Here is a 27,248-nt window from a genome sequence, read left to right on the forward strand (position 1 = left end):
CCATTCTGGGCGCCAGACCAGGTAACTGCATCTCCCAGCATCTTCTTTGCCTTCAGAGCTGCATCGGCTCTGCCCATGCCAGACTGGAATCCTCTCCCTCCACTTCCTGAGCTGGCAACACCTGGACACCTGGCACCTTTGGCAGGTGTAATCTCAGAACCATCTCGCCTAGGACTTAATAGCTGGAGAAGGCAGCAAAAGCACTACAGCAAGCTGGAAGGATGGAGGCGGGAGGCGGGGACCCAGCAGCCAATAAGACAGACGCTGCCCTGTCCACTCAGGGTCCCTTGGCACAGTTTAAGAGTGGACAATAGAGTGACACTGGGAGAGGCTGTTCTGATGGGATGAGAGGGGGCGCTGAGCCAAGACCAGAAGGATGGGAGGTGACAGACCTCAAGGGAGGCCAGACCAGGGAAACGGAGCAGGGAGAGAGGGCCTGAGCACCCAAAGGGGCGTTGCTTGGTCCCACGCGCATGTCAACCACTGCTCTGGGCAGCTGGGGCACAGAACAGGAGCCAGTAAGGAGTAGCAGGAGACCCCAGATGGGAGCTGCTGGCCTCTGCCATTCCTCCTCACTCGTGTCCCCATTAGCTCCCCACTGCAGCTGAGGGAGGAAAGTGGGGGGGGGGGTCCAAACAGAGAGACCAGTCTTAAGGATGCTGAGCCGGGCAGAGTAGAGTGATGGGGAGGGAAGAGGGGCCCCCAGCGCTAGGCAGGGCCGGTAGAAGCCAGGTCCCCTGCACAGCCACTTCCGGGGAGTCTGCACTAGGGTAGGGGATGGGCAGGCTGACCCCAAGTACCTCAGCCTGGGCTGAGGGAAAGATCTGGCAGAGGCCAGTGCCTCTGCTGACCTTCTGACCTGAGCCTGGGGTGACAGGGCTCAGGGAGGAGGGCCGAGCAGAGGCCCCTGCACTCTCCAGAAGGGGCCTCTCCTTGGCACACCTGCTCCCTGCCCTGACGGCGGGGATTTGCACACCCCAAAAGATGATGACCAGGGTTTGGACAGGCGTGGAGGTGTGGCCGAGTGCATCCTCTCCCCAGCGTGACAGCGATGAGCAGAGGACACCCCTTCACGTGGCCCTTCATCTGACACTCCACTCAGTCCCTCACAACCTCCAGGGAAGGGGCAACTGCTCCCTCCTCACAGAGGGAGAAACGGAGGCTCGGGCCATGCCTGAGCCCCACGACGAGGGAAGGAGGACTCAACCCAGACCGGCCAGGTCCCCACACAGGTGCCTTTAGGCACCACCAAGCCAAACTTCAGATCTTGACAACCTCGAGCTGCGACGGCCGTGCCTGAGTGTGTGCCACGTGGCACGCTGGAGCAAAGGAGAGCCATGCGTGAGCCCAGGGGTCGTGCAGCCCCTGCCTCACACAGGAGGACCTCAAGCGCGGACACTGGCTGAGATTCCAAAAGAGGCAGGAGCCTCCTGCAGTGAGCATTCTGTAGTCTCGGAGACAACGGAGCCAGAGCAACCTCCAGGCTCGGGAAGCAGCAGAGTCTCCCGAGGGGTGACCCAGGAAAGTGCTGCCTCCACCACTCGGCTGCTCAACAGGCCAAACCTGAGGAGACCCAGCCACGTGCCACACCTGTGAGTGACAGAACACGTCTTCCTGAGCTCGAAAATAAATAAAACCAGGTCAGGTGCAAGAAACAACTTTTTTTAAAGTTTCTAGAAGGGTAGTCTGTGTAGGAGACGCAGTGAGGCCAGCCTCAGCGACAGGAGGAGCACAGTGGACTCTCACCGTGGCCGGAATACCGAGTCTTCTAAGCGAGCAAACATCACTCCAGCAACACGAAACCCCTAGAAGGAAAAACTCAAGTCTCCTGCCTTCCTACTCAACAACCTCAGGTCAACAAAACCATTTTATCTCAGGCCTGAAATTAGATTTCGGGAGCAGCTTACAATCTGCGCCATCACAGAAGGAGAACCTGGCAGGACTCCAGGCCAGCCGCCTCAGCGGAAGGAGGACCAGAAGGTCTATTTAGGAAAGGAAGACGGAAGTGTCTCGCTGGCACTGACAGTCGTGTGCATCGGCAGTGAGACTGCACAGTACAGTCCAAACGCTTTCTGGACTTCTAGGCTAGGAACACAGAATCAACCAGGATGAGAGGTCAGGTGAACTTGGGGGCCCTCGGCTGGTCCAGCCTCCCATCACCACCACGCTGCCCCGGGGGCTGGGTTAAGGAGAACGTCACATGAAACTCACAGCCTTATGCAGGGACGATAAGCCAAAAGGTTCTAACCCGCTCCAAGGTCCAGGGTCCCCTCCTCCACACCACTCCAAGCCATTCAAACCCAACCCATAGCTGGGGGGGAAGGGCTGGGCACTGCTTGAAAGCTGAGGCAGCACCTGGAGGTGTCCTGTCCTTTCCTTATAGGAGATCGGAGCAGTGCACCTGCCAGGCTTCCACATCAGTCAACCGGTCCCAGCAGAGACAGGGAACCAAAGGCTTAAGAACAGGAATGATACACTGGGGTTTTCAGCAGCTGCTGGGACTCAAAAGCAAAACTTCTGTCTCAGGGCCCAGAACTACGATCAGAGGATTTGCTTCCACTTCAGGATCTGCCACTTAAGAGCTGTGTGACCTAAGTAAGACACTTAATCTCTCTGGCTTGGCCACACGGGGCTGTGCTGAAACAACGTACAGAACAGCACAAACCGGCTCTGCCACGCACGTGACCTCCGGCTCCTTCCTGCCTCTCAGTTTTTGAACGCTGGAAAATAAAGTATTGCAACACTCTTTAAAACAAAACAAAACAAACAACAACCCTGACGCAAGGAAGAAGGCAAGGCCAAGAGACCTCCGAGGACCTCCAGAGTGAGGGAAACCACCCTCTAACCAGCTGTGTGGTCAGTTTTCTCATCTGAGAAATGGGAATGACCTTGTTCTTGCCTTTTTCGTCCCCACCAGGGACGGCTGACAGGCTAGACCCAGACAAAGGGAGCACCCCACCCCCCAAACCAAGGGAACCATCAGAGCCAGGGAACCTTTCCCAAAACTGTATTGATGATCTCAAATAATATTCAACAAGGTGATAACAAGTCAATAATAATAAAAGTAATAATAATAAGCTCATTTAAGTAAAACATGATTACTAGCCACACTCATGTTTCCACATCTGCCATGTACGTGGTGGGTATCTCCGTAAGGACCCCAGTGCACGTTCAGCATTTGATTGAACCCCTTAGATGGTGCTCACCAAGCACTCACCACGCAGACGTCTGTCATGGAGTCCTTTAACAGCAGCCCCGTCAACCCTCTGGTCATGACATTTGAAATCCTGCAGGTCAAATCCAGTTTTCTCCAAGCAGGACCTGTCAGCAGATCCCTCCTCAAGGAATTGACTCTGTCAAAGGCAGAAATAGGAACCACCCTTGCAGGATGGAGGGATGATGGGGGAATTATGGCTTCCTTCAGGGAAGCAGCTGTGTGTTGGGGCTGATGGATGGCACATCCTCATCCCAGCCAAGGTCAGCATGGCACAGGGGCCCAGACCTCTCAGTGAGCCCTCACTCTGACCCAGGGACAAGCAGTGCCTCCCATGGCCTGGCACAGTGGCCCTAACTGACCACCGCTGCTTCCTAAAGTTGGCGTGGGCTCAAACGCTATACATATATGGAATAACTTTGGGAACCAACAGGGGCTATACAGACTAGTATTTTCCAATCCACAAGCACGTTTTTTCCACTAATATGTCACTGAGGTAAATGGAAGCAAACCCAAGACCCTGGAAAATAGTCTAACAACACAGTCTAAGTGCTTCAAAGTCATTGGCCAGCTGGGTCCACCGTCACACTCAAGCAAGTGACAAATGGCCAGCTGGTTGCCAACTTTACACAGCCGACTTGCCAGAGAAGAGCCCATGAGTAAGTGTCACTCACAGGGACAGCCAAGCCAAAACCGAGGCGATCTTGTTCGGTCAAGAGTGTGGTGGGTCACGGACTTCCCTGGTGGTGTACTGGTCAAGAAACCACCTGCCAATGCAGGGGACATGGGTTTGAGCCCTGGTCTGGGAAGATCCCACATGCCACGGAGCAACTAAGCCCGCGAGCCACAAATACTGAGCCCGTGTGCCACAACTACTGAAGCCCACACACCTAGAGCCCATGCTCCGCAACAAGAGAAGCCACCGCAGTGAGAAGCCCGCGCACGGCCATGAAGAGTAGCCCCCGCTCGCAACTAGAGAAAGCCCACGCGCAGCAATGAAGACCCAACAAAACCAAAAATAAATAAATAAATGAATAAATTTATTTTTTTAAAAAAAGTGTGTGGTGGGTCACACCTGGGAGAAGAAATGACCACGCCGCAATGCCGTTCTGGAGAGCAGACAGCATTCAGGTGGCACCCAGTGAGAGAGCTGAGGGGGTTAACTGGCGCGGGAGTGAACCCCATTCAAAGACACACACACACCAAGAGGAAAAGGCGACGAGTGGCACAGACTGAGAACAGTACAAGTGGCTAAAATATATGAGATGCCACCAAGAAAACACAAATGAGAGATACCATTTTTGCCCAGCACTACCACAAAATTAGGAAGAATAAGACAATCTGGTATGCACAAAGAAGTGGGAAACGTCCTGGGACACGCTCGCAGAGGTGGCACGAAAGGTCAGCTGCTGGGGGTAGTGGGGAACAAGGCACAACCCACAGGACAGCAGATCCTGCCCCTCCCTCGAGTCTGTGGTCGGGCTGGCCAAGTATCTTGAGCCAGGTGCCAGTTGCTCACGGGAGCAGATGAGGCTGCACTGGAGTCACGGGGCAGGACCTGAGGGGCCTCAGCATTCAGCAGGGTGTGCTCTGTGGGAGTGAGGCACTTCCCACTGGTCTGTCTGACACACCTGGCTGGTGCCTAAGAGCTGGCTGCACCATGTAAGAGCAAAACAAAGTCAGAAACCACTGATCCAGAAAGAGAAGGCCCAATCAAATTCACAGGCTCACAGCAAAGGCCTGGTGTGTGCCAGGCCCTCTCATGCACACTCCGTCCTTGGGGAGCATTCTGGACTCCAGGAGTGTGCTTCTTGGTGGGCAGGAAGGAGGGGAGGCAGCAAGAGCACAGACACTAAAAAGGAGACCTTTTTTCTTTTTGGCCGTGCTGCACAGCTTGTGGGATCTTATTTCCCCGACCAGGGATCAAACCCGGATCCTAGGCAGTGAGAGCGAGGAGTCCTAACCACTGGACTGCCAGGGAATTCCCGAGGAGACTTTCAAAGAAAGGCCTTTGGCTGTCAAGGAGAGAATGCTGGGGCCTGGGCAGCGGGGTCCCCGGGAGCCCTGTGAATCGCACATCGCCGCCCACAGGTGGCCCCCAGCAGCAGTGAGTGGCAACACCACCCAGCTGTTACAAATGAGGGGTTTGTAACAGGTGGCAGAAACTCCACGTTAGGCCACCAAATGTCCCAGAGCTCTGTAGGACAGGAGTGGCCCCTATCACTGTGGCTGGATATCCCGTTAAGGACCCACACTCCCAGCCAGAGATGAATGAGGGCTCCAGGAAAGCAGTGGACCCAGAGAAGAGACACGGCGACCCTGGGGTGACGGCACAAGAACACACGGCAGGCCCCGTGTCTGTGGGTGCAGGGAGGCTTCCGGGAGCCATGACCACAGAGCTATCTATGCTGACAGAGTGCTTTCCGTGAGTCGTGGGTGTGACAGGAGTGAGTCAGGAGGGGACAGAGGGCATCCCAGGTGAGGGTGGCAAGGGGCACAGACCCCTAGGGAGGGAGGGGTGCAGGCCTGCACCAACTGCTCCAGGTGGAGGCACTGGCGACAGCGGTGCTGCAGACCGCTGGGGCAGCCAGAACCCAGGGTGAGCTGGCCTTTGTCAGTTCTGCAAATGGGAACCACACCACCACAGAAAATCCTCCAACCAGCCAAATTAGGAGGAAACCTTTAGAGTCAAAAGGTCAAATATCCCCACCAAGGACATTCCAGGACCCCAAACAGCGGCTTTTTGGGATTCCCAAACCCTATCCATGAAGGAAGACAAACAGCAGCGACACCAGCGGCCGCATGCCAGATCTCCAGGACAGAGAAGCAGGAACGTGCGCGTGCAGCGTGGTCAGGGTTCTGCGAGGAAACTCAATGACCTTCCTCTTTCTTTTTGCCTCTGAGCCAACTTAGGGAAGAAGTTCTGGGCCCATAAATGCAGAATCCAAAAGCCCCTACCTGAGGAAAGCATTCAGCAGCCTAGCAAGGTTTGCCAATGCCCAGGAAGGAGCCTGGTCACTGGTAACAATACGGGGCTCCAAGCAAATGCCCCAATGCTGCCATCTGGGGTGCCCCCAACCCAGGCAGGCTGTGGAGGCTTGGAAAGCCCTGGGAGTGGGAGGACACTGCCCAGGATGAGGCCAGAATCTCACCAAGGGTTCCTGGGCAGAGCTGGGGCCCAACCCCCATGGCATGGGCCACCCAGTAGGACTCCCCGGCCCCCACCAGAGTCACCCCTGTCACCTGCTTTATAAAGTGGCATTTTAAGCTGGTTTTACTTGGTAAAAAGGGAACCCCGCTCAAAAAGAAAAACGTTAAAATTAGCATAACACACCAGGCCCAGACCCGCCGCAGAGGAGGTGTTGTGAACCGCTGGCCCTCTGGCGGCACTGTCCACCCTGGGGCCTGCGCTGCTGCCCCAAGCAACTCCAGAGGGGATTTTATGGTGCTCTGGGAGGGAATACCACCACCCTGGGGTGAGAACTGGGATAAAGCTGGTGAGAAGGAGGTGGCAGAGCTTTTATATTTGGAAAAGGAATCTGGCAGAGCTGGAGAATGAGGAAGGGAGAGAATCAGACACATGTGACTGAGGAGAGTCCCCCCACTGAGAACAGTCACGGCCTCCAGGGCAGGGGTCTGCTGAGGGAGCTGAGCTGACGGCATCCTGAATCTGGAGCAGGATGCTGGCCCTTGGAGTGACAGAACAGACTGGGCAGAGTGAGCTGGACAAGGCAATCACACGGGGCCTGCACCCCTCCTGGCCACGGTCCCACCACATGTTCATATGGTATGGTTCACCCTGCTGCTACAGAGTGCCGATGTGGCTCCAGACGCTGGGACAGGAGCACTCACACCTCAGGGGACACGCTGAGTGCCGGGGACACACGGAGGAGCCCTCTGAGCAGAGACTACAAAGGTGGGGGAGGGAGAGGCCCATAGAGACCTAGAGGAAAAGTGTTTGAGGCACAGGCACACACGCTGTTTCCTGAAGCTTGTGCCCTGCGGTGCCGTGTGCTGGCCACCCTCCCCAGCACTCTGACCTGTTTGTCTGATCTCGGCACTCTTGGGAGAGGGCCGGGCTTCTTCCTCAGCACAGCCTCCCGGGCCTCCTGGGGTGTAGGCTCTTCCCCACCACCGGCTCTGGCCCCAGGAATTCCACTTTTCCAACAGGTTCCAGCAAATGTTCCATCTCCAGCAAGCCCTCCTGACCTGTAGGTGGAATTAGAGCCCACGGGACTGTCGCTCTTCACTCAGGACCCACAACGCTCGGCACAGGGCCAGGCACTCCAAAACTGGGATGTCACACCTGGGGCCTGGCTGCAGCCCGGCCTGTCCACCTAAGGACAGGTGCTCTGGGCCAGATGCCTGGGGCTGACCAGGACCCCACATGTAGCATCCCACTTGCTTACTCCCTGCGGCCAGGGCCTCGCTTGGGCCTCAGAGCCTGGGGAGGACTCACCAAGTAGCTGCAGTGTGCAGAGGACACACACACACACTATTTCATTTCAGGCCCTGGGCAATGGGTGTTTGGCCACCATGCAGACAGGCTGGGACGGTGCAGGGGACTGAAGAGAGGCAGGAGGCCAGCCACCCTGTTGAGGGATCTGCCCGCGTGGGCTGACTGACGCCACTCCTGTTCTGTTTTTCAAATGCAGTCCTGTGACTCTCTGAGTTACCAAAATCTCAATGCACATCCTGAGTGAAAATGATGACGTGGGGATCACTGTTCTAAATTTCCCCTAAATTTTCCGCAGACTTCAGGATTCCTCCTGGCCGCCTATGTGAAACTGCTGTGCACATCTGATTTCAGTCACGTTCATCTATGACTGGGCCAGAAGGGGAAGCAACTACAGGCTCCAGAATCCTCAATCCCAGCACCCGGTTTTCAAAGCAACAATGCTCTTCCGTCCAGAATTGGCCAGCTTGCAGAGCTCAGACCCCACCTGCCAGGCCTAAGGCCAGCTTGGTACCACCCACAAGGTTAATCAATGGCTTAATAAGTAACAACAAAGAACACAAGACCCAACTTTAAACAAACAGAGCTCCCCAGCCTGCATCCTGCCTAAGGCCCGGCAGCGTCTGTGCATGAACTGTGTCCCCGCTCACCATCTCTAATGTGCTCTAAGGGCTGTCATGGGAAATGCTATTTACAATGGAACATGCCCACTCTGCTAAGCCCTGTACAGCCACCACCGAGTCCGGCCACCAACCTGTCCAGTCGACAGGCTCTGAGGGCCCGCAAAGACCCTGTAACCTTGAGCAACAGAGGAGCCAGCTAGCCTGAGGTCTATGATGCCTGCACCCAGGAGATTCCTGGCCTATGGCTCCAACAGAGGAGCAAATGCCTACCTTTCAGAGACACCTCAGGCCTTGACTCTTCTGCTAGACAGCTAGGGCTGCAGCATGGAAGGAAGGCACAGACCCCACAACATGACCCCCATCCCGCGGGGGGGTAAAATGAGGTCCAGAGAGTGGTGCCACTGTCCAGCCAGTCCCCTCTCCCCAACCCGTGTCCTGCGCTGCACTCTGCAGCCACCCAGCCCATGCATGGTCAATACCAGTGAGAGTTTAGAAACAATACGGCCTGCCTCCCTACCCCGGCCCTCAGCTGTCTGAGGTACAGAGCTCAGACATCCGGAACCTCTGTACCTAGGCCTGCTGGGTGCCCATATGAACACGGAGCAGTGGGCAGCCTCCCCAGGTCTGCAGGCTGGCTCAAAACCAGCCCCAGCTCAGCCAATTCGAGGTATCCTGCTTCACTGTCCCAGGCCTGGGCCCTGCGTCCTCCAGTGACCTGCTTCAACACCTCCAAGTTCGCCCGCCCCCTGAGCTAAGCAACAGCAGGGGGACACCCACTCTGTGTGCTCGCTCTTGAATGGCTGAGCCCCGGGAACAGCACCAGGAGCTCCAAGAAGAGGGCACGGAGGCAGAAGCCACGTCTGCTCAGACCAGCCACTCACCAAAGCTGAACTGTGCCCAGCAGATCACTCACTTGGCAATTCCTGTCACACGAAAGCATCCAGGCCTCAGTGAATTCTTACATGAGAGACCAAAACCAGGAGGAAGAGAGGCAGGTGGCAGGAGCTGTGTGAAGACCCAGGACAAAGTGCAATCAGAGCCACGGCTCTGGGGCACAGACCCTGGAGAGTCACCTTCAACCCCTGGGGAAAAACAGGTCCAAAGCTTTGTGCATTTGTAGCATGGCATCAGTCCACCTTCCACTGACAGCCTGTGAGCCAAGCCCCGCATACCCAGGCACTGGCAGGCCCCATTCGCTGGCCCCACTCTCACAGCCCAGGCTCACCTGGGGGGGTCACTAACCTCACCTGCTCAATAACAAGAAGGGACCCTCCCCACAGAGATGCTAGATGGCAGGGCTAAGACCAGGGAGGGCCAGGGGCCACATACCATTAATCCTACACTCCAGGCCAAACACCACCTCAGAATCCTTCTTAACACAGCTCCGCTTCCTGTCAGGGCAAGCTGGCACGGATCACCATGTCATGTGGCTCTACAAACAAGGCTCTCGACTAGTGGGACGCTGTGCACAGGTAAGGGAGCAAGCATGGGCCTGGTGCGCTCCCCAGAGCAGGCTGGAGACAAGCTGGACATAGGCGACTAGGGCTGGTTGTCCTCATCCCACTAGCCAGATCCACTGTGAGCTGAGCATACTTTGCTGGAACCAGCAGACATCTGTGAGCATCCAATACCAAAAATAGTACAACCAGAGGAGGAAAGAACACATTCTTCTAGCTGTGGCCTGTCCCTGCCCCAGACATCTCCCAGCAGTCTCTCCACCCTGGGATGTCCCCAGTATGATCCCCCTGTGGACCTCCCCCTTGCCTCGAACTTCCCCCTACACCGTCCCCCTGCCCACCCTGCCACAGCTCAACAGTCCCATCTGATTCTACAAAGGGAGAAATGACATCAGATAACAGCAAAATCATGCCATTTCTGCGAACAGAACCCAGAAACTGCGGCCCCTTGGCAGAGGCCTGCCCAAGAAGGCCTTCTCTAGTGTCCAACTCAGAATCATCTACAGATGGCACTTGTCAGAATCTAACTACAGGTAGCACTCGTCCAGAGCTGAGAACGCTCCAAAGGTTCCCCGAACGCCAACCCCCGGGCCCCGCCTGAGGACAGCTCACTCCTGGGGAGCAGGAGAGGCCTGCTGTCCGTCGTCTCCACACAAGGGACCCATCTGAAACCACTGTCATCTGACTGTTCCTCATGTCATGAAACACATTCGAAAACACTGTGGGAACTGACCCCTTACTGGGCACAATCTCCCCTCGGAAGGTGACACCAGCCCCACTGTACACCCATGGAGCCGAGGCTGAGGGACGAGGAGGACTTCAGCCAGAGCCTGACTCGAATCAGAGGCAGACGCCCACCCTCCCAGCTCGGCCAGGGACACGCACACAGCCCTTCCCACCCAGGCTGCACAGTTATGTTTCCAGAGTTCACCAGAAGGTCACAAATAAAAAGGCCAGGCCCACTGGAAGCTGTGCCAAGCCTGTCACTGTGCCTGAGAAAAGCTGTTCCCAGGAAACCCAGTGACTCACAAGAGGGGCAGGAAGCACTCGGAGTCTCAATGAAATTGGGAGGGCAGGCAGTCCCAGAGTGGACACCCTTGGGTTTGAGGCTCGATTTATCTATGCTGATGTGACCGTGGGCCAACCACCATTCTCTAGACATCCCATCCATGAAATGAAGAGGCTGGACAAAAAGGACCCTCTGAAGCATCCGTCTAGCCCTGAGATGCCATGGCAAGCTGTCTGCCAGGGCTCACAGGGCTGCAGGCAACAGCCCAGGGACCAGGGGTCCGAGGCCTGAGCTTTCCCCCAGGACAGCAACAGTCTGCTAAACACACCCATCCCAACACTCCAGACCAACAACTGCAGGCTTCTTCTGTAAAGAGCCAGAGAGTTAATGTCTCAGGCTTTGAGGGCCAGATAGTCCCTGTTGCAAAAACTCTGCCACCGCTGCAGTGCAAAAGCAGCCATAGACAACACCACTGCGTCCCAATAAAACTTTATTTACAAACACAGGTGGGGGCCAGATTTGGCCCTCATTTTAGATTCTAAGGCTGACACTGAAAAAAGGAACATGCCATAACAGTGCACTTCATCAGCATCCTTATCCGATTCTGTTCACCTAACATGGTGGCAAACTACCGAGGCCTTGGTCTTGGGGGCCAACAGCTACAGCAGCAACACTGGGCCCAAGAGACCTCAGATTCTTCAGGGCCAAAAAGAGGGCCCATCAGTTCCACCACTAATCCCACAGGTAAAGGGAGCAGTCAGAAGGGCGATGTGGCACTGGCTCACTGTCAGGACCTTGAAAATGTGGCAGGGAGGGACCCACCATCAAGGGCGAGGCCAAGCTGAGCTTGCCCCCACTCTAGCCCCTGTGAGCTAGGCTGTCCTGACTCAATTCAGTGGGTTTTCCCCTTGTTGGAAATGTTGCACCGGGACCGTTAAATCACTCCCTCCAGATGTGGGGAGAACCACAAGGTCCACAGCAGGAAGCTGAATTTCCCCAAAAAGACTGCACTCCCAATGCAGGGGACTCAGGTTCCATCCCTGGTCAGGGAACTAGATCCCACGTGCCGCAACTAAGAAGCCCACATGCCACAACTAAAAACAAAAAAGATCCTGCATGGGCTTCCCTGGTGGCGCAGTGGTTAAGAATCTGCCTGCCAATGCAGGAGACACGGGTTTGAGCCCTGGTCCGGGAAGATCCCACATGCCACGGAGCAACTAAGCCCATGCGCCACAACTACTGAGCCTTCACTCTAGAGCCCCACGAGCCACAACTACTGAGCCCGGGTGCCACAACTACTGAAGCCTGCACGCCTAGAGCCCGTGTTCCGCAACAAGAGAAGCCACCATAATGAGAAGCCTGCGCACCTCAACGAAGAGTAGCCCCCGCTCACCACAACTGGAGAAAGCCCGTGCACAGTAACGATGACCTAACACAGCCAAAAAAAAAAAAAAGATCCTGCATGCCGCAACTAAAACATGCTGCAACTAAGACCTGGTGCAGCCTAAATAAATACATAAATACATAAACACATAAATAAATAAAACTTTAAAAGGAAAAAGGAACCTCCTGGCCCACTTACTCTCTTCAGGGTAGTAAGAGAAGGCAAGGTCACCCTGACCCCAGGGCAGCATAACAGGGTGGTCACCCCAACCAGGGCCCTCGGGCCCTCTCAGATCAGCCTCCCCTGGATGGAGGGAACCAAAAGCATGGGGGCCAGGGTGCACGTTGTGCGCGCACACGCACGCACACACACCATGCAAGAGAACTGGAGGCAGAAGCAGGACTGCACAGGGAGCCCACCTGCTGAAGTCCCCCCCCCCCGAGGGCAAGCGGGCTGCATCTGCCCACTGGGTCCAGAAAAAAACACTGCTCCTCCTCCCCCTCAGGCCCTGAGGCCAGGTCAAGGGCAGGAGCGGGGTCAACGGTACTGGAGGTCTTGAAGGCTGAAGCTCAGCCTGTACCTGCCCAGTGCCCCACAAAGGGCAGTGCCTGACCTTTGGGGTCTCCAAGCCGCTTCCCACCTGGAAGAAAGCCCATTTCCGAAACAGTCCCCTTGTGATTCAACATGGGACACAAACTGCTAAACTCACAAAAGTCGAGTAGATTCTGCCACATCAGAGCTCATGACTAGGGTAGGGCCCAGCAGCCTCAGGTGCCCACAGGGAGGAGCCCAGACCCTCCCTGTCACATGACCTCAGGGCCTCTCTTTGGTTTTAGGGGGAGTGGGGAGCACAGAAGTCTTGCCTTTGGAAGGGCAGGAAGTGGTGAGCGTGGCAGAGAGCTGAGCTACTTGAGCTGACCCCATGTCACACACACTCCCACCCTTCCCTGGCCCTCAGCCCCCACTGCTTGCCCCCCCCACAAGTTCTCCAGACCACCCAAGGTACATACTAACTCTCCCAACTTAGAGACCCGGGTCCTGACTGGGCCCAGGCTCCTACACCGTCACTGCTATCTCAACTCATTACTGTTATCCTCCCCTTGTCACTGTCATCTCCACTTGACCACAGCTTCTCATTCAGGGTGGGGCCACACCTGCTCTCCCTGCCCTTCCTGTCATCTGCTCCCAGGGGTGACCCTCTCAAAATCTTCCCTCAGGCAGGACCTGAAGCCAGCCCAAGCCCACCTCAAGTGTGGGTACCAACATGCCTCCGTTCTGCTGGGGTCAGGTTCTCTGTCACCTTCACAGGGAACTCCTGAGCCTATCAATGGTCCAACAAGTGCCAGAGGGCCTTCAGACCTTAACTCTCACCAGAGAGTCACAAACATCTTAGTACATTTTAAAGGCTCCAAGATCACCTCTCACCCGTCAGGATGGTTACTATCAAAAAAGGAGAAAATAGGGCTTCCCTGGTGGCGCAGTGGTTGAGAGTCCGCCTGCCGATGCAGGGGACGCAGGTTCGTGCCCCGGTCCGGGAAGATCCCACATGCCGCAGAGCGGCTGGGCCCGTGAGCCATGGCCGCTGAGCCTGCGTGTCCGGAGCCTGTGCTCCACAACAGGAGAGGCCACAACAGTGAGAGGCCCGCGTATCAAAAAAAAAAAAAAAAAAAAAAAAAAAAGGAGAAAATAACAAGTGTTGGTGAGGATGTCAAGAAACTGAAACCCTTGTGCACTGTTGGTGGGAATGCAAAATGGTGTAGCCGCTATGGAAAACAGTATGGAAGTTCCTCAAGAAGTTAAACATAGGACTTCCCTGGTGGCGCAGTGGTTCAGAATCCGCCTGCCAATGCAGGGGACATGGGTTCGAGCCCTGGTCTGGGAAGATCCCACATGCCACGGAGCAACTAAGCCCATGCACCACAACTACTGAGCCCTGGCACCACAACTACTGCAGCCCGTGCACCTAGAGCCCGTGCTCCGCAACAAGAGAAGCCACTGCAATGAGAAGCCCACGCACTGCAACGAACAGTAGCCCCAGCTGGCCGCAACTAGAGAAAGCCTGCACACAGCAACGAAGACCCAAAGCAGCCAAAAATAAATAAGTAAATAAATAAATTTATTTTAAAAAAAAGAAAAAAAGAAGTTAAACATAGAATATGATCCACATGATCCAGCAATCCCACTTCTGGGTGTATATCCAAAGGAACTGCAAGCTGGGACTCAGACAACTGTTCACCTATGTTCACAGCAGCATCATTCACAGCAGCCAAGAGGTGGAAACAACCCAAATGTCCACTGACAGATGGATGGATAAGCAAAAAGTGGTAGATCAAAACGATGGAAAATTATTCAGCCCTAAAATGGAAGAAAATACTGACACATACTACACCATGGACAAACCTTGAGGTCATTATGCTAAGTGAAATAAGCCAGTCACAAAAGGACAAATACTGTACAATTCCACTTTTAAGAGGTCCCTAGAGCCATCAAATTCATAGAGACGGAAAACAGAATTGTGGTTGCCAGAGGCTGGGGGAGGGGAACGGGCAGTTAGTTTTTAACGGGGACAGAGGTTCAGTTTGCGAAGATGAACAAGTTCTGGAGATGGATGGTGGTGATGGCTGCACAGCAATGTGAATATATATACTTGATGCCACTGAACTGTGCACTTAACAATGGTTAAGATGGCAAATGTATGTTATGTGAATTTTACAATTAAAGATAAAAAATAACAGGACTTCCCTGGTGGTGCAGCAGTTAAGAATCCGCCTGCCAATGCAGGGGACACGAGTTTGAGCCCTGGTCCAGGAAGATCCCACGTGCCGCTGAGCAACTAAGCTCGTGGGCCACAACTACTGAGACTGCGCTCTAGAGCCCTCAAGCCACAACTACTGAGCCCATGTGCCACAACTACTGAAGCCCACGCGCCTGGAGCCCGTGCTCTGCAACAAGAGAAGACACTGCAATGAGAAGCCCGCGCACCACAACAAGAGTAGCCCCCGCTCCACGCAACTAGAGAAAGCCCGTGTGCAGCAACAAAGACCCAACACAGATATAAATAAATAGGAGTGGTCTCAGCTATATATGGTTTCACTCTTAAAAAAAAAAGATAAAAAATAACAATAGGGCTTCCCTGGTGGCGCAGTGGTTGAGAGTCCGTCTGCCGATGCAGGGGACACAGGTTCGTGCCCCGGTCCGGGAAGATCCCACATGCCGCAGAGCGGCTGTGCCCGTGAGCCGTGGCCGCTGAGCCTGCGCATCCGGAGCCTGTGCTCCGCAACAGGAGAGGCCACAACAGTGAGAGGCCTGCGTACCGCATAAAAAATAAAAATAAAAAATAACAATAATGAAAAATTTTTTTAGAAAAGGCTCTGAGAGATCCCAGGTAAAGACTGGGGTTGACTGGTCTTAGCACTCCCAAGGCCTCCTGACCACAACCCTGCCCCCAGTCCTGCCTGTCACAGGAGGAAGCCCCCAAGGGAAAATGTTCATGCATAGAGTGAAATCAGCCATGGGGTCGAGCCTTCCACAGGGAGCCCCCAGGAAGGGGCTGCAGCCGTCTACACCCACACAAAGCAGAGGAGTCACAGTTACTCACTCAGGGCTTCCCTGGATGACGAAATTAACCCCAACTTCCGGCTCAGGCACTCCTTAGCCCCAACTTCCTCTGGCTGCTCCACCCTCCCAGCCTCCCTACCAGCCTCCCTCCTTCAGCCGCTCTCTCAGATCTCACGCTGACATTCTAGGCCTTTCCTGGATGGTTTCACTTGCCCTGCTTCCCAAGGGCACCTCCCTCCCCATCGCCGCTGCATTTCTCCCACCTGGCAGCCATCATCACCATGCCCTCAGCTGGCCTCCCCCATAGGGATGTGGGGACTGCAGGGTGAGACCAAGTCAGTCAGTCTAATCAACAGGACACGAAGGCCACAGGCATACATCCAGATGGGAAGAGAGGTAGGCCAGGGACTCCTCAGGCCTCTCATGCCCGTGTCCTGCCACTCCTGTCCAAAAAGAAGCCGAGGGGCCCAGGAAAGGGCAGAGGCGGACAGGGTGGCCCCTCGTTACTCGGCCTTTGCACACCTTTGCCAGGGCCACACTCAGCCAAGCTGGATGATGGAAGGGCCAGGAACCCCTCCTCACATACCTAGGGAACAGCATTCTCGAATGGAGAGGGAGTTTGGCCCCTCGAGACTGCCCTTGTGTGACTCCCCAGTACTCACAAGCTTGAGCACAACCTGAAGGCAAAGATGGAGCCACCATATCCTGGGCTCTGGGGCTGATTCCTCACACTCTGCCGGCAGCAGCCACAAACCCAGTGGGCTCAGCAGTCATCCCCAGGCCCAGCCGGACACGTCTCCAGAAACCCCGGCACGACCTCCTGTCCCTCCTCAGCTCCATCTGGCCTCTGCTCACTGCCTGCTCCACCAGTAGTGCCCACTGAGGCCGCTCGAGGGATCAAGAAGCGGGATGCATGACAAGGCCCAGCTCCCTCCGACACAGTGCGGTGGACTTCCAGGCAGGAAAGTGGCTAAAAAAGACTGGGGAAATCCATTTAATCTAGTCATTCTTTACTTTACAAAAAAATCCTTGACGATAGAGGCAAAGAAGTGGATATTTTAAATTCTGAAGGGCTTCACTTTCTCAGATCATTTGTAGAGTATGCGCACGCGCGCGCACACACACACACACACACACACACACGGGGGCAGGAGTGGTCAGCATCCATATGTTTCGCCCATCTGACCTGCGAGGCCACTACAACTGCAGGTGTTGCTTCAACCCAGGAAGCTGAGGCTTGGGAGGGAGCCAGCAGCCCGGGGCCCCCAGGCTGTCAGCAGGACCTGGCTGGAGCCAGGTTACCTGACCCCAACGTGTAGCATCCTTTGAGGGAGGCACTCCCTTGTTAGGACACCCTCCCTTAGTATCTAAGACAGACACAGGGGCAGCAAGGCAAACAGTGAGGAGCCTGGGTTAGGAACCAGGGTAGGTGCAAGGGCACGTACTCGGGAAAGGTGTCCTGTGCCAAGCCGCAGTCTCCCTTTCTGAACGTCTACCAGGAGAACACCGATGATGGAGCAATGATGTGGAGCATTAACCACAGCCCTTGATCATCGGCGGCTCATTAATTTCTTGAAAGCACAGCAGTCCAAGGCGGGCTGAACTTCTCCAGGACCTCCTGTTATGGAGTGTGCTTGGGAACCCTGGGAAGTGCTAAGCAAGCCTTGGGCCCTCGACCCAATGTTATCTGCACTTGGACGGCGTAGCCCACCTGCTCGCCTGCCCATGAGGCTGACTTGGGGTGACACTGACACCCAAATGCTGTCTCAGGGTGCAGCCCCTACGTCCAGGCCCAGCCTTGGCTCCCCCAGTGTCCAGAACACCCACTGTCCAGAAACTGGTCAATGCCAGCACAATAAAGGAAACCTGCTATCCAACTGCCCTTGAGCAACGAACACAATCCAAGAACCAGAAAAAGAAAGGCTGCTGGCTTCCAAGGCCACCACATCCGTTCTAAACCGCCTTCAAATTGCACTGGTTAGGACACTGGCAAGAAACTCATGACATCCACACCCTGAGACAAAGTTAGCAACCCAGAAAGACACGGGCCCTAAAGCAGCATCACCACGGCTGCACACGCACGTCTTCCACCTCGCCCCACATCAATGACGATGATGCTGATGCTGTTCACCCACCACAGACCTGCAGCAGCTCTCTGATCAGCCACAGTCGCCTTTCCTCCAGCCAAGCGTCACTCCAGAGGTGACCATTAGCGTCTCATCAAGCCCTGCATAACCCGACTCTCACAAACCCAGCTCAGGCATGACAGTAAGCCGAGTGTGCAAAGACACTTCTGCCCTATGGCCAGAATCAGGAAAGGTTAGAAATGTCCACCTCCCCCAACCAGGTTCAGGTGGCAGCCCAAATACTTCTACATCTGTCCCCTTGCCCGACCCCAGTGGACCCCAGCTCAGGCCATCAAAGTCTCCACCCCCAGCCTCCCCACCTCTAGGCCTGACCTCCCTGAGCATCCAACACCACAAACCAGACCATATCCCTCCTGGGCCTCAATTTCAACATAACAATAGTTGCACCGTTCAGCACCTGCAACCTCCAGCTCCACTCGCAAATGCACAGGTACACCAGGGATGCCTCTCACTGCAATTCAGCATCTCTGCACAGCCCTCAGTACCGGACAGCAGACTAGGACTAAAGCCACTAAAAAACAAAGTTTAGCACTGCGATAAAAAAGAATCGAGACCTAAGATTATATGAGGACACCACTATGATGTCCACTTCCTCTGGATGCAAGACAGAGGAAGGTGCTGAGGTGCCAACAACAGCCCATGGAACAGGGAATTGCTAGTGTTCCTCACTGAACTCTACAGCTTTTGTGGTAAAAAGAAAGAAACTTTTGACATGTGTCCCTTTTAAACAGGAGTTCGGTGACCCCACAAACTTCACAGACATGTGAGGCCCCCTCCCCTCTGGAAGGGTTGTGGCGAGTCACCAACGCACCCCTTTGACCTGGTGACTCAGCCAGGAGCCGCATCTCAGTGTGGCCAGGGAGGGACCCAGCTAGGAGGATATAATTAGCGTCAGATTCCAGTGCAGCCACTTAGTGTGGGAGCAGGAGATCTCCCCCTTAATGGTTTACTTGGACACCAGCTTCTTTATTAAAAATCAAAGTGATAAAACTGTACATGGTGGCTGTCTGTGTCACATACTGCACTACAGGTCAGAGGCTGTTTGCAGGGATTGTTCTGGAAAGCATCCCTGTGGTCTCTGGGTGACTGCAGAGTGGCCACGTATCGCTAGAGGTGAGATCTCAGACACCTCCAGGCCACGCGAGTCACAGACCAAGGAGAAAGTCATAATGGCAGAGAGCAAGGGAGCAAGGCCCTACAAGTGAAGGACCTAGGGGAGGCAAACCCAAAGGCACAGGATGGATTTCCAGCCAGGCACGTTGAGCAGGGCTGTTGCCATGAAGAAGCAGATTTCCCAAAACCAGGGTCTGCTCCGGGACAAGAGATGCATGGAACAGGAGAAACAGTCTTGTTTTTCAAGGACTCCCCAGAGATGTCACAATCCGGGTGTGATGTCAAAACTACTTCAAGGGTGATGAACTCTGGCCTTGCCGATGAGTCAACAGAGGGTGGGTTTCCGAGAGCCACCGGCTGTTTACACACAGTCACCATGGTGAATGGCTGCCGGAAGCCTAGTCAAGGGTCACAGTGGCAGATGCGGGGCTTGGCCCCTCACACAGCCTCATAGGCCATCTGCAGAAATGACCAGCACTCACTCCATACCCCAGGTTGCTCGCCTTCCCTCAGTACCTATGAGACATGCGCCTCTGGGAGGGACTCACCCCACCCAGACCTACTGAGTGCCCACCTTGAAACACACATGCAAACCGAACCCCTACGTCATGCTCCTGACACCAATGGGCCAGCCCAGTCCACTCGGCCACCACCCTTCAGAGAAGGCAAAGCTCAAGGCCACACATACTGCATTCCAGCCAGATGCCCGGTTCTCAGCCCCATCCCAGCTGGGAGACTCCTTCTGGTGACTCGGCCTCCCAGAGTCTTTACCTGTTTCCTCACCTGAGAATTGAGAACCGCTCCCCACCACAGGGCTGACAGCCAGGGGACAAGATGAAGTAACATGTACAGCTCAGGCCAGCACTGGCATGCAGGGCACAATCCACAGGCACTGGTTATCACCTGCAAGCTTTCTCAGGGGAGAGGGCACGGGACAGTCAAAGCTGGCGACTTCAGGAATTTGCATGGCCACTCATGTCACCAATGTTCTCGGGACCCAGGGATGCTGGCATGTCATGAGGACTTGAGACCACAGTGGGACTCCCTTTCATAGCTGTGGCTCAAACTCCCGCCCAACTGGAGAGGCAGCCTGGGCCGGTGAGGACAGTCAGCATGACCTCAGGCAGGCAACGCTGCCCCTCAGAGCCTCAACTGCCCCCAATGAACAGTGGGAACGATAAGCTAGCCTTCCTGCCAAAACTGTCAAGAAGGTGACACATGCCTGGACAAAGGGCTTACAGGGGCCTGGCCAGAGGCCAAGAGGGGCAGCGAATTTAGCTATTCCTGAAGACAGCTCGGGGACTTCCCTGGTGGCGCAGTGGTTAAGAATCGCCTGCCAGTGCAGGGGACATAGGTTCGAGCCCTGGTCCGGGAAGATCCCACATGCCGCGGAGCAACTAAGCCCATGCGCCACAACTACTGAGCCTGCGCTCTAGAGACCGTGCTCCACAACAAGAGAAGCCACCGCAATGAGAAGCCCGTGCACCGCCAACGAAGAGCAGGCTCTGCTCGCCACAACTAGAGAAAGCCTGTGTGGAGCAACGAAGACCCAACGCAGCCAAAAAAATTAAAAAAATAAAGACAGCTCATATGAAAAACAGACAAGAAGCGACCTAGTTAGGGCCGAGTGGGGCAGCCCCCCAGGAAGGAGAGACAAACCCACCTCCTGGGGCCTCACAGTGGGAGGGGAGTAGAGGCTAAATTAAGGCTCCTCCTGCCACCGGTGGCCAGGCTGACACCCACGCAGCTAGCCACTTAGCAGCAGGCAAGCAGCCCCCAGCGTGGGTCAGAACAGTCACAGAGTATTGTTGCAGACCTCCTCTTCCTAAGCCCGTCCCAGGACAGAGCCCTGCAGCTGCCTCCACGTCTTTACCTGGGCCTTGCCCCCTGTCCAAACACCCTCCCCAGCCCCTCATGTCTCAAGGCCTATGCATGTGCCATGCCTGGAACTCACACCCCTTCCCCCCAGGGGACCCCTCGCCCAGCAGACCTCAGCTCTGGCATCTCCTAGGCAGCGCCCTTTCACATCGCCCCATTTTATTTCCTTCCTGACAATGACTGCTGACAAGCTCTTCATGCTGATTTCTGTGCCACCCTGTTCATCATCTGTCTCCTGCCTCTAGAATGCCAGCTCGACTGGGGACTCATTTGGTCACTTATAAATGTCCAGCCCCTGAGCAGTGTCCCTGTACAGAGCAGGCGCTCAATCAGATTTGGGAAAATGTAGGAGCCCAGGCTCTCCTATAGTCTCTGCTCAAACCTCCAGGTGGGAACCAGCCCTGAGTACCGACACCAAGTGCTGAGAACCTGGGAGGGGTCAGGGCTGCACTGAGGGCCGCACGTGTGCCAAAGGAATCCCAACAGCCCTGAGAGGAGGAGCCAGAGCTCAGAGAGGGCAGGGCCCTGAGTCCGGAGAGAAGGATCTGGAGCTGGGAGGGGTCAGGTACTGGGACACTCATAATCCTAAAGAGAAGAAGGAACCAGAGCAGCCACTGGGATCCTCATAGCTCTGAGGAGGAGAACCTGGACCGGGAGGGGTAAGGCACTGACCCAAGGCCTCACGCAGGTAGAGCCGAGATTCAGAGATTCAAACCCAGATAGGCTCCAGTTCCCAGGTTGTTTGGGCCCCTCCCTGGGCCCTCAATTTTTCCTGAACAACAATATGCTACTCTTCATCAAAGACCTTTTAATCTGGGGAGGGGAGGATCACTCAGCAACAGAGCCCACCAAATCCGATGATGAAATACTCAGGTGGTCGAGGGAGGTGCCCCAGGGAAGGTCACTTCCGTTCAATCACTGTCAGGGACACTTCTCTGAACAGGCGCATGATGCTGTCTTGGAAAGATGGGTTGTGTTTACGCTTCCCCTCTCTTCTCTCCCGGAAGTAACCCATCACAGTGAAAAGGGAGATCCACGGGAGTGCCTTGGGATGCACTCAAGACTGCGTGAAGCCCAAGTCTGGACGGTGGCAGCTGCACATATGACTACATCTTTACCTTCCACCATGTTCCAGGCTGGTCACTAGGTCTGTACAAAGGCAGCTCAGACTCCAGACCTCTTTGCAGAGGGAAGCTGTCAGGGACTTCTCCGGCTACTCCAACAGCTAGGCTCCCAGGAGCCACAGAGAAAGTTTTGAAGGATGCTCCTCTCCAGGCCCCTGCCACATCTGAGTCTGTAAAAACCTCTTTGCAATTACAGTTGCCCCTTGAACAACACAGGGGTTAGGGGCACCAATCCCTGAGCAGTCAAAAATCCCTTATAAACTTCACAGTCAGCCCTCCATATCCTGAGTGCCGAATCTGCAGATTCAACCAACCGTGGGTCCCCTAGTACTGTAGTATGTGTTTAGTGAAAAAAATCCACATACAAGTGGACCCGGGCAGTTCAAACCTGTGTTGTTCAAGGGCAACTGTAAAAATTTTGTAAAAGTAAAAACCCTCCCCACAAGTTGCCACTGGCAAACCATATAACCACAGCGCTAGAGAATAGAAAACTCTAGACGCTACTGACAGTCAAACATATGAGGTTTTGTTAATAACCAATACACTTCACTAGTCACACAAACAAGTTCTTCAAGTCGCCTTCCCCATGCCCACCACCCAAGAACACTGAGTGTGCCCAAGCTGCCCTGATTTTACTTCAGTCCACTACATTGCCCACTGGATAAGATTAAATACAAAACTGCCAAGTAACTTAAATGACAAGTCAGCCTCTGAGAAAAATGAAAGTTTGAGTCACCCCCAAAATTTAGCCCAGCTAGCCAAGTTAACACGAGTAGCTTGAGAAGGAGAAGCTCTTCGAGGGAGCCCTTTCCGGCTGATCAACACAGACATACACAGCTGGGCTCTCCATGGGACGAACTTGAGTCTACAGTTATACCTTCACCCTCACAGGAGGAAGATCCAGCTTAGGGGATGTAACCAACACCCTAAATTAAAAATAGCAGCGTGACAGCATGAGGTGGACGCACAGGCAGGCCTTCCGGACAACTAGATCAAGGGAGGGCAGCATGGCAGGGAAGGCGGGGCTCCGAACTCACAGTGACCAGCTACCAAGCTCACCTTATTTACATGACGCATAAGCTCTCCCCCAGCTGTTTCTAGGAAATCCTGCCTTCCAGGGGAACAAGTCAGAATTGCCCAGGGAAAAAGACTCCCGGCTGGAATTCCACAAGGAAGGGAGGTTCAAGCTGGCCACCGTGCCCCCTCCTCCTCACCTGCATTGGCACCCCAGCCTCACCTTGGGGAATCCCTTTTGACAAGGTGAGAACTCACTCTTCCAGAAAGATGAAATCCCGGTTCTATGAAGGGGAAACTGAGACACGAGGACAGGAAGGAAATTGTCCAAAAAAGTGGGAAGAAGAGCGGGAGGGTGGGCACTGGGAACAAAACAGGGGAAGAAATTCCCAGCTTAGCTAATGGTGCCGAACAAGTCCAGGGCAGGAAGAAAGCCACATTCCTTCCTAGTTAGTCTCTCTCCTCACCCGCCCGAGGCCCCCCCATCCCCAGTACACACGCGCGCACACACACGCACACGTTAGGGCCTCCCTGAACCTGATGCCAGACCCCTCCCCCTACAGCCACTGACTATGAAGCCCCCACTTTCCAGGAAAGGAGGAAAAGGGCTCCCAAACCACCTCCCCTCAGGACCTGACCACTGGGCACCTGCAACTTCTGTCCCAACACAGCAGGAGGGCGCCATGACACAAACAGAAATGGGAAGAAGCAGTTTCTGACCACGGGCCCCAGATGTGCCCCAAAGTCAGGCCTGAAAGAAGGTAGAAAGAAGCCTCTCCCCATCCCCCCGGACCAGGTGGCAGAACTGAAACGCCTCGAACTTCCCGAGATGGGCCCAAATCGGCCCCTGAGAAGTTTGAGTCAGCAGCCAGGTGCAGTGGCCAGAGCTCCTCCCCAGGTGCCCACAACAGGCTCCCAGCTTGGGAGAGGCACCATGCCAGCAATTCCCTCCCCAAAACACTCCCACTTTCTAAAGGTGTCCAGTGATTCAGGTTCACCTAGGGAGTTGGGGACAAGCTGTCAGGTTCTGCCCAAACTCCCCTTCACAAGAACCAAGAGTGAACCCAACTCCAGAGGCCTCATTGGAAAGCATCAAAGACGGCCCCCAAGTGTAGACACAACCTCCATAAACAAACGGAACAGGACCCCACAGATGCCCCGACAGCGGTGCCCCACTGACCCACCCTGCCAGTGTCCTAGACGTTAAAGCTGCTCCCCAGGAGTGCAGTCAGCCATCCCTACCAGCCACCCTACAAGGAGCCAGACTGAGAAGTCCCAAACCCCCACCTCCCGTGCTCGGACGGCGCTGCCTCCACCCCCTCCCCTGGTCAGGTAAAAAAACGAGTTCCTGCCCAGGTGCCGGGTAAGTCGGGAAAGGCCCCGGACGCCTCCAGGTGCCGACACAGACGTCCCCCGGACCAGGCGCGCGAGTTCGGGCCCCTTGGCCGCCCTGGGCCGCCCGCCAGGGTCGTCTCCCCGCGCCGAGGCTCCCCGCGCTCCGAGCCGGACAGGTGCCCACCCCGCGCCCCACCGGCCCAGGAACCCGCGATCAGCACCTCAGACGCCGGACCCCGAGCCCCCAGGCAAGGACGCCACGGAGAGGGACGCGCGAGGCCGACCTGCGCCCCGACGTCCCCGACGGCCGCGCCAAGCCCCGTGTCGCTCACCTGGCTGGCGCGGTAGCTCTCGAAGGCCCTCAGGGCACTGTCGGTGAGCTTCACGTGGAACACGGACACCTTGCTGCCGTCGCTCACTCGCCCGCACGACAGCCCGTAGCTCCGAGCCTCCTTCAGCGCCGCCATCTTGCGACCATCGCTCCCCCGCCCCCCCTTCCCGGCTCCAGGGCCGGAGGCGCGCCGGCCACGCCCCACCCCGCCGCCTGCTGACGTGCTGCATTATTCATGAGACGCGACTGGCCACGCCCCCTCCGGATTCAGCGAGAACCACAATCGCCGCCGCACCCCCCGCCGACGTGCTGCATTATTCGTGAGACGCGGCTGGCCACGCCACCCTGCGGGCCTAGTGAGGCCCACAGTCACCGCCCCGACTTCCTGCATATTCATAAGGCGCGGATGGCCCCACCTCTCAGAACTCTAGAGGTGTCCGCTTTCGTGCCCGGACTCCGCCCCGACACGCGCCCACCTTCAGGCCCCGCCTCAATGTGTATTATTCAAGACCCTGACAACCAGGCCCGTCGAAGCCCCGCCCCACCAGCTGCTGACGTGATGTATTACTTACGCAGTCTCTCCAAGTCTTCCGCCTTTGGCTTCTGTTGAGAGCCCCAACGAGGGCGCGGAGGGGGCCAGGCCGGCGCAAAACACGTGGGGGGGGGGGCGGAACCAGCTGCAGACTGAGTGGGTGGGCGTGACTATGCAAACCGAGCGCGCGTTGGACGCTGGGTTGGGCTGGTGGGGCTTCCCTAAGGTTGTTGGGGAATTGTGGGGGCTGGTAAACTTTGCTCGCAATAAGACTAGACTTTTTTTTTTTAATATTTATTTATTTATTTTGGCTGCGCTGGGTCTTAGTTGCGGCATACGTGTGGGATCTAGTTCCCCCAGCAGGGATTGAACCTGGCCCCCCTGCATTGGGAGCGCGGACTCTTACCCACTGGACCACCATGGAAATCCCAAGAGTAGACTTTTAATAGAATAAAATCCTACATCCCCACGGGCCCTGAGAGATGGTGGTTGTCCAGTTCTATTAAAAAAAAAAATTTCACATATAAAATTAACCCATTTAAAGTGTACAATACTGTGGCATTTAGTACATTCACAGTGCTGTGCAGTCACTACCACCATCTAGTTCCAGAACATTTTCATCACCCGTAAAGGAAACCCTATACCCACTAAACAGGTTATTCCTCATCCCCCCTCCCCAGCCCCTAGCAACCACTAAGCTACTTTATCTATGAATTTGCTTTTTCTAGACATTTCGTATTAATGGAATCATATAATATGTGACCTTCTGTGACTGGCTTCTTTCACTCAGCATGATGGCTTCAAGGTTAGTCCATGCTGTTACCTGTATCAATGCTTCATCCCTTTTTATGACTGAATAATATTCCATTGTGTGGCTAAACCACATTTTGTTTATCCATTCATCCATTGATGGACATGTGGGTTGTTTCCACTTTTTCACTATTACGAATAGTGCTGCTGTGAACATTTATGTACATGGTTTTGTGTGGACAGATGTTTTCCCTTCTCTTGGGTCTATACCTGGGAATGAAATTGCGAAGTCATATGGAAATTCTATGTTTCACCTTCTGAGAAACTGCCAAGCTGTTTTTCACAGCAACTGCGCCATTTTGTCAATTTCTTGTTTTACATGTGGGGAAACTGAAGCTGAAGACCAGCTCTGGCTTGCCCAGGAGAGCTCCTCCTGGGCTCCTGGGTCTTCTGACCTGCAAAAAGTTCCTGAGTTGTTTTCCTTCTCGCTTGAATCTAATTTACGGTGGTCATAGAATGAATATTTTGAGGCAAGACAGGAAGGTGAAGGTGTATGTCTCTACCCAGGTGGTCTCATTAGTTCTGCCCACCAGTGCCAGGCTGGCACTACCATCTCTTTACCCCGATCATGAACTGCTGACCCTAAAGGCAATGCTAGATTCTGTGAAACCTTTTTCCATACCTGTCATTAATATCTCCATTTACAAATGGAGAAACTGAGGCTCAAAAGGGTTAGGCAACATGTGACGATATTCACCCTACCAGTGAATGGGCTGCTTGGAACTTTGAACTTGGATCTTTCTGATCCAGAGCCCTCCTGATTACCCTTCATCCTGCCTCTGGTACCTGGGTCCCTTTCTGTATTTCCTCATTGAACAACCCCAGCACAGGGCCTAGCACAGAGTAGGTGCTCAGGAAATATGTGTTGAATTAATAAATGATCTCATTTAATCCTCACAACACAGCTATCAGCCCATTTCAGGGATGGGGAGAGCGAGGCTCGGAGAATCTGGAAGGTCTTACATACTGCTGCAGAGATTCCAACTCCAGCCTGTCTGAGCTCAGGGCCAAAGCTCTGGGATATTCCACCCTTCATCTAGGATCAGATCATCCTACCACCAACATGCCAGCACTTGCTCAGACACGCTGACCTATTTACCCACTGCTGTGCCCAACTGCGTATCCGGAGGCTGGGCCAGGAAAATACTGGAGCAGGCCAGGGCTGCACTGCCCCTAGAAGGGCCACAGAAAGGCAAGAAGGGTAGCTGTGGAGCAGGCAGTCTGGAGTTAAGAGGATGAGGAGGGGAGAGACAGCCAGACTGC

At 55.0% G+C, this 27,248-nt stretch overlaps 1 protein-coding gene across 1 annotated transcript in view; it reads right to left on the minus strand.

Moving 5' to 3' along the window:
* The window catches only part of ELL (elongation factor for RNA polymerase II), an 81,653-nt gene extending 56,850 nt beyond the window's left edge, over nucleotides 1–24,803 (minus strand). The window contains exon 1 of the mRNA XM_082650542.1: nucleotides 24,645–24,803. Within this exon, the coding sequence (XP_082506668.1) occupies nucleotides 24,645–24,779 (135 nt within the window). The 5' untranslated portion in view covers nucleotides 24,780–24,803. The remainder of the gene's footprint in view (nucleotides 1–24,644) is intronic.
* Between the last annotated feature and the right edge of the window lie 2,445 nt (nucleotides 24,804–27,248).

This window comes from Grampus griseus, assembly GCF_964374135.1.
Source record: "Grampus griseus genome assembly, chromosome: 3".
Lineage (NCBI taxonomy): Eukaryota > Metazoa > Chordata > Mammalia > Artiodactyla > Delphinidae > Grampus > Grampus griseus.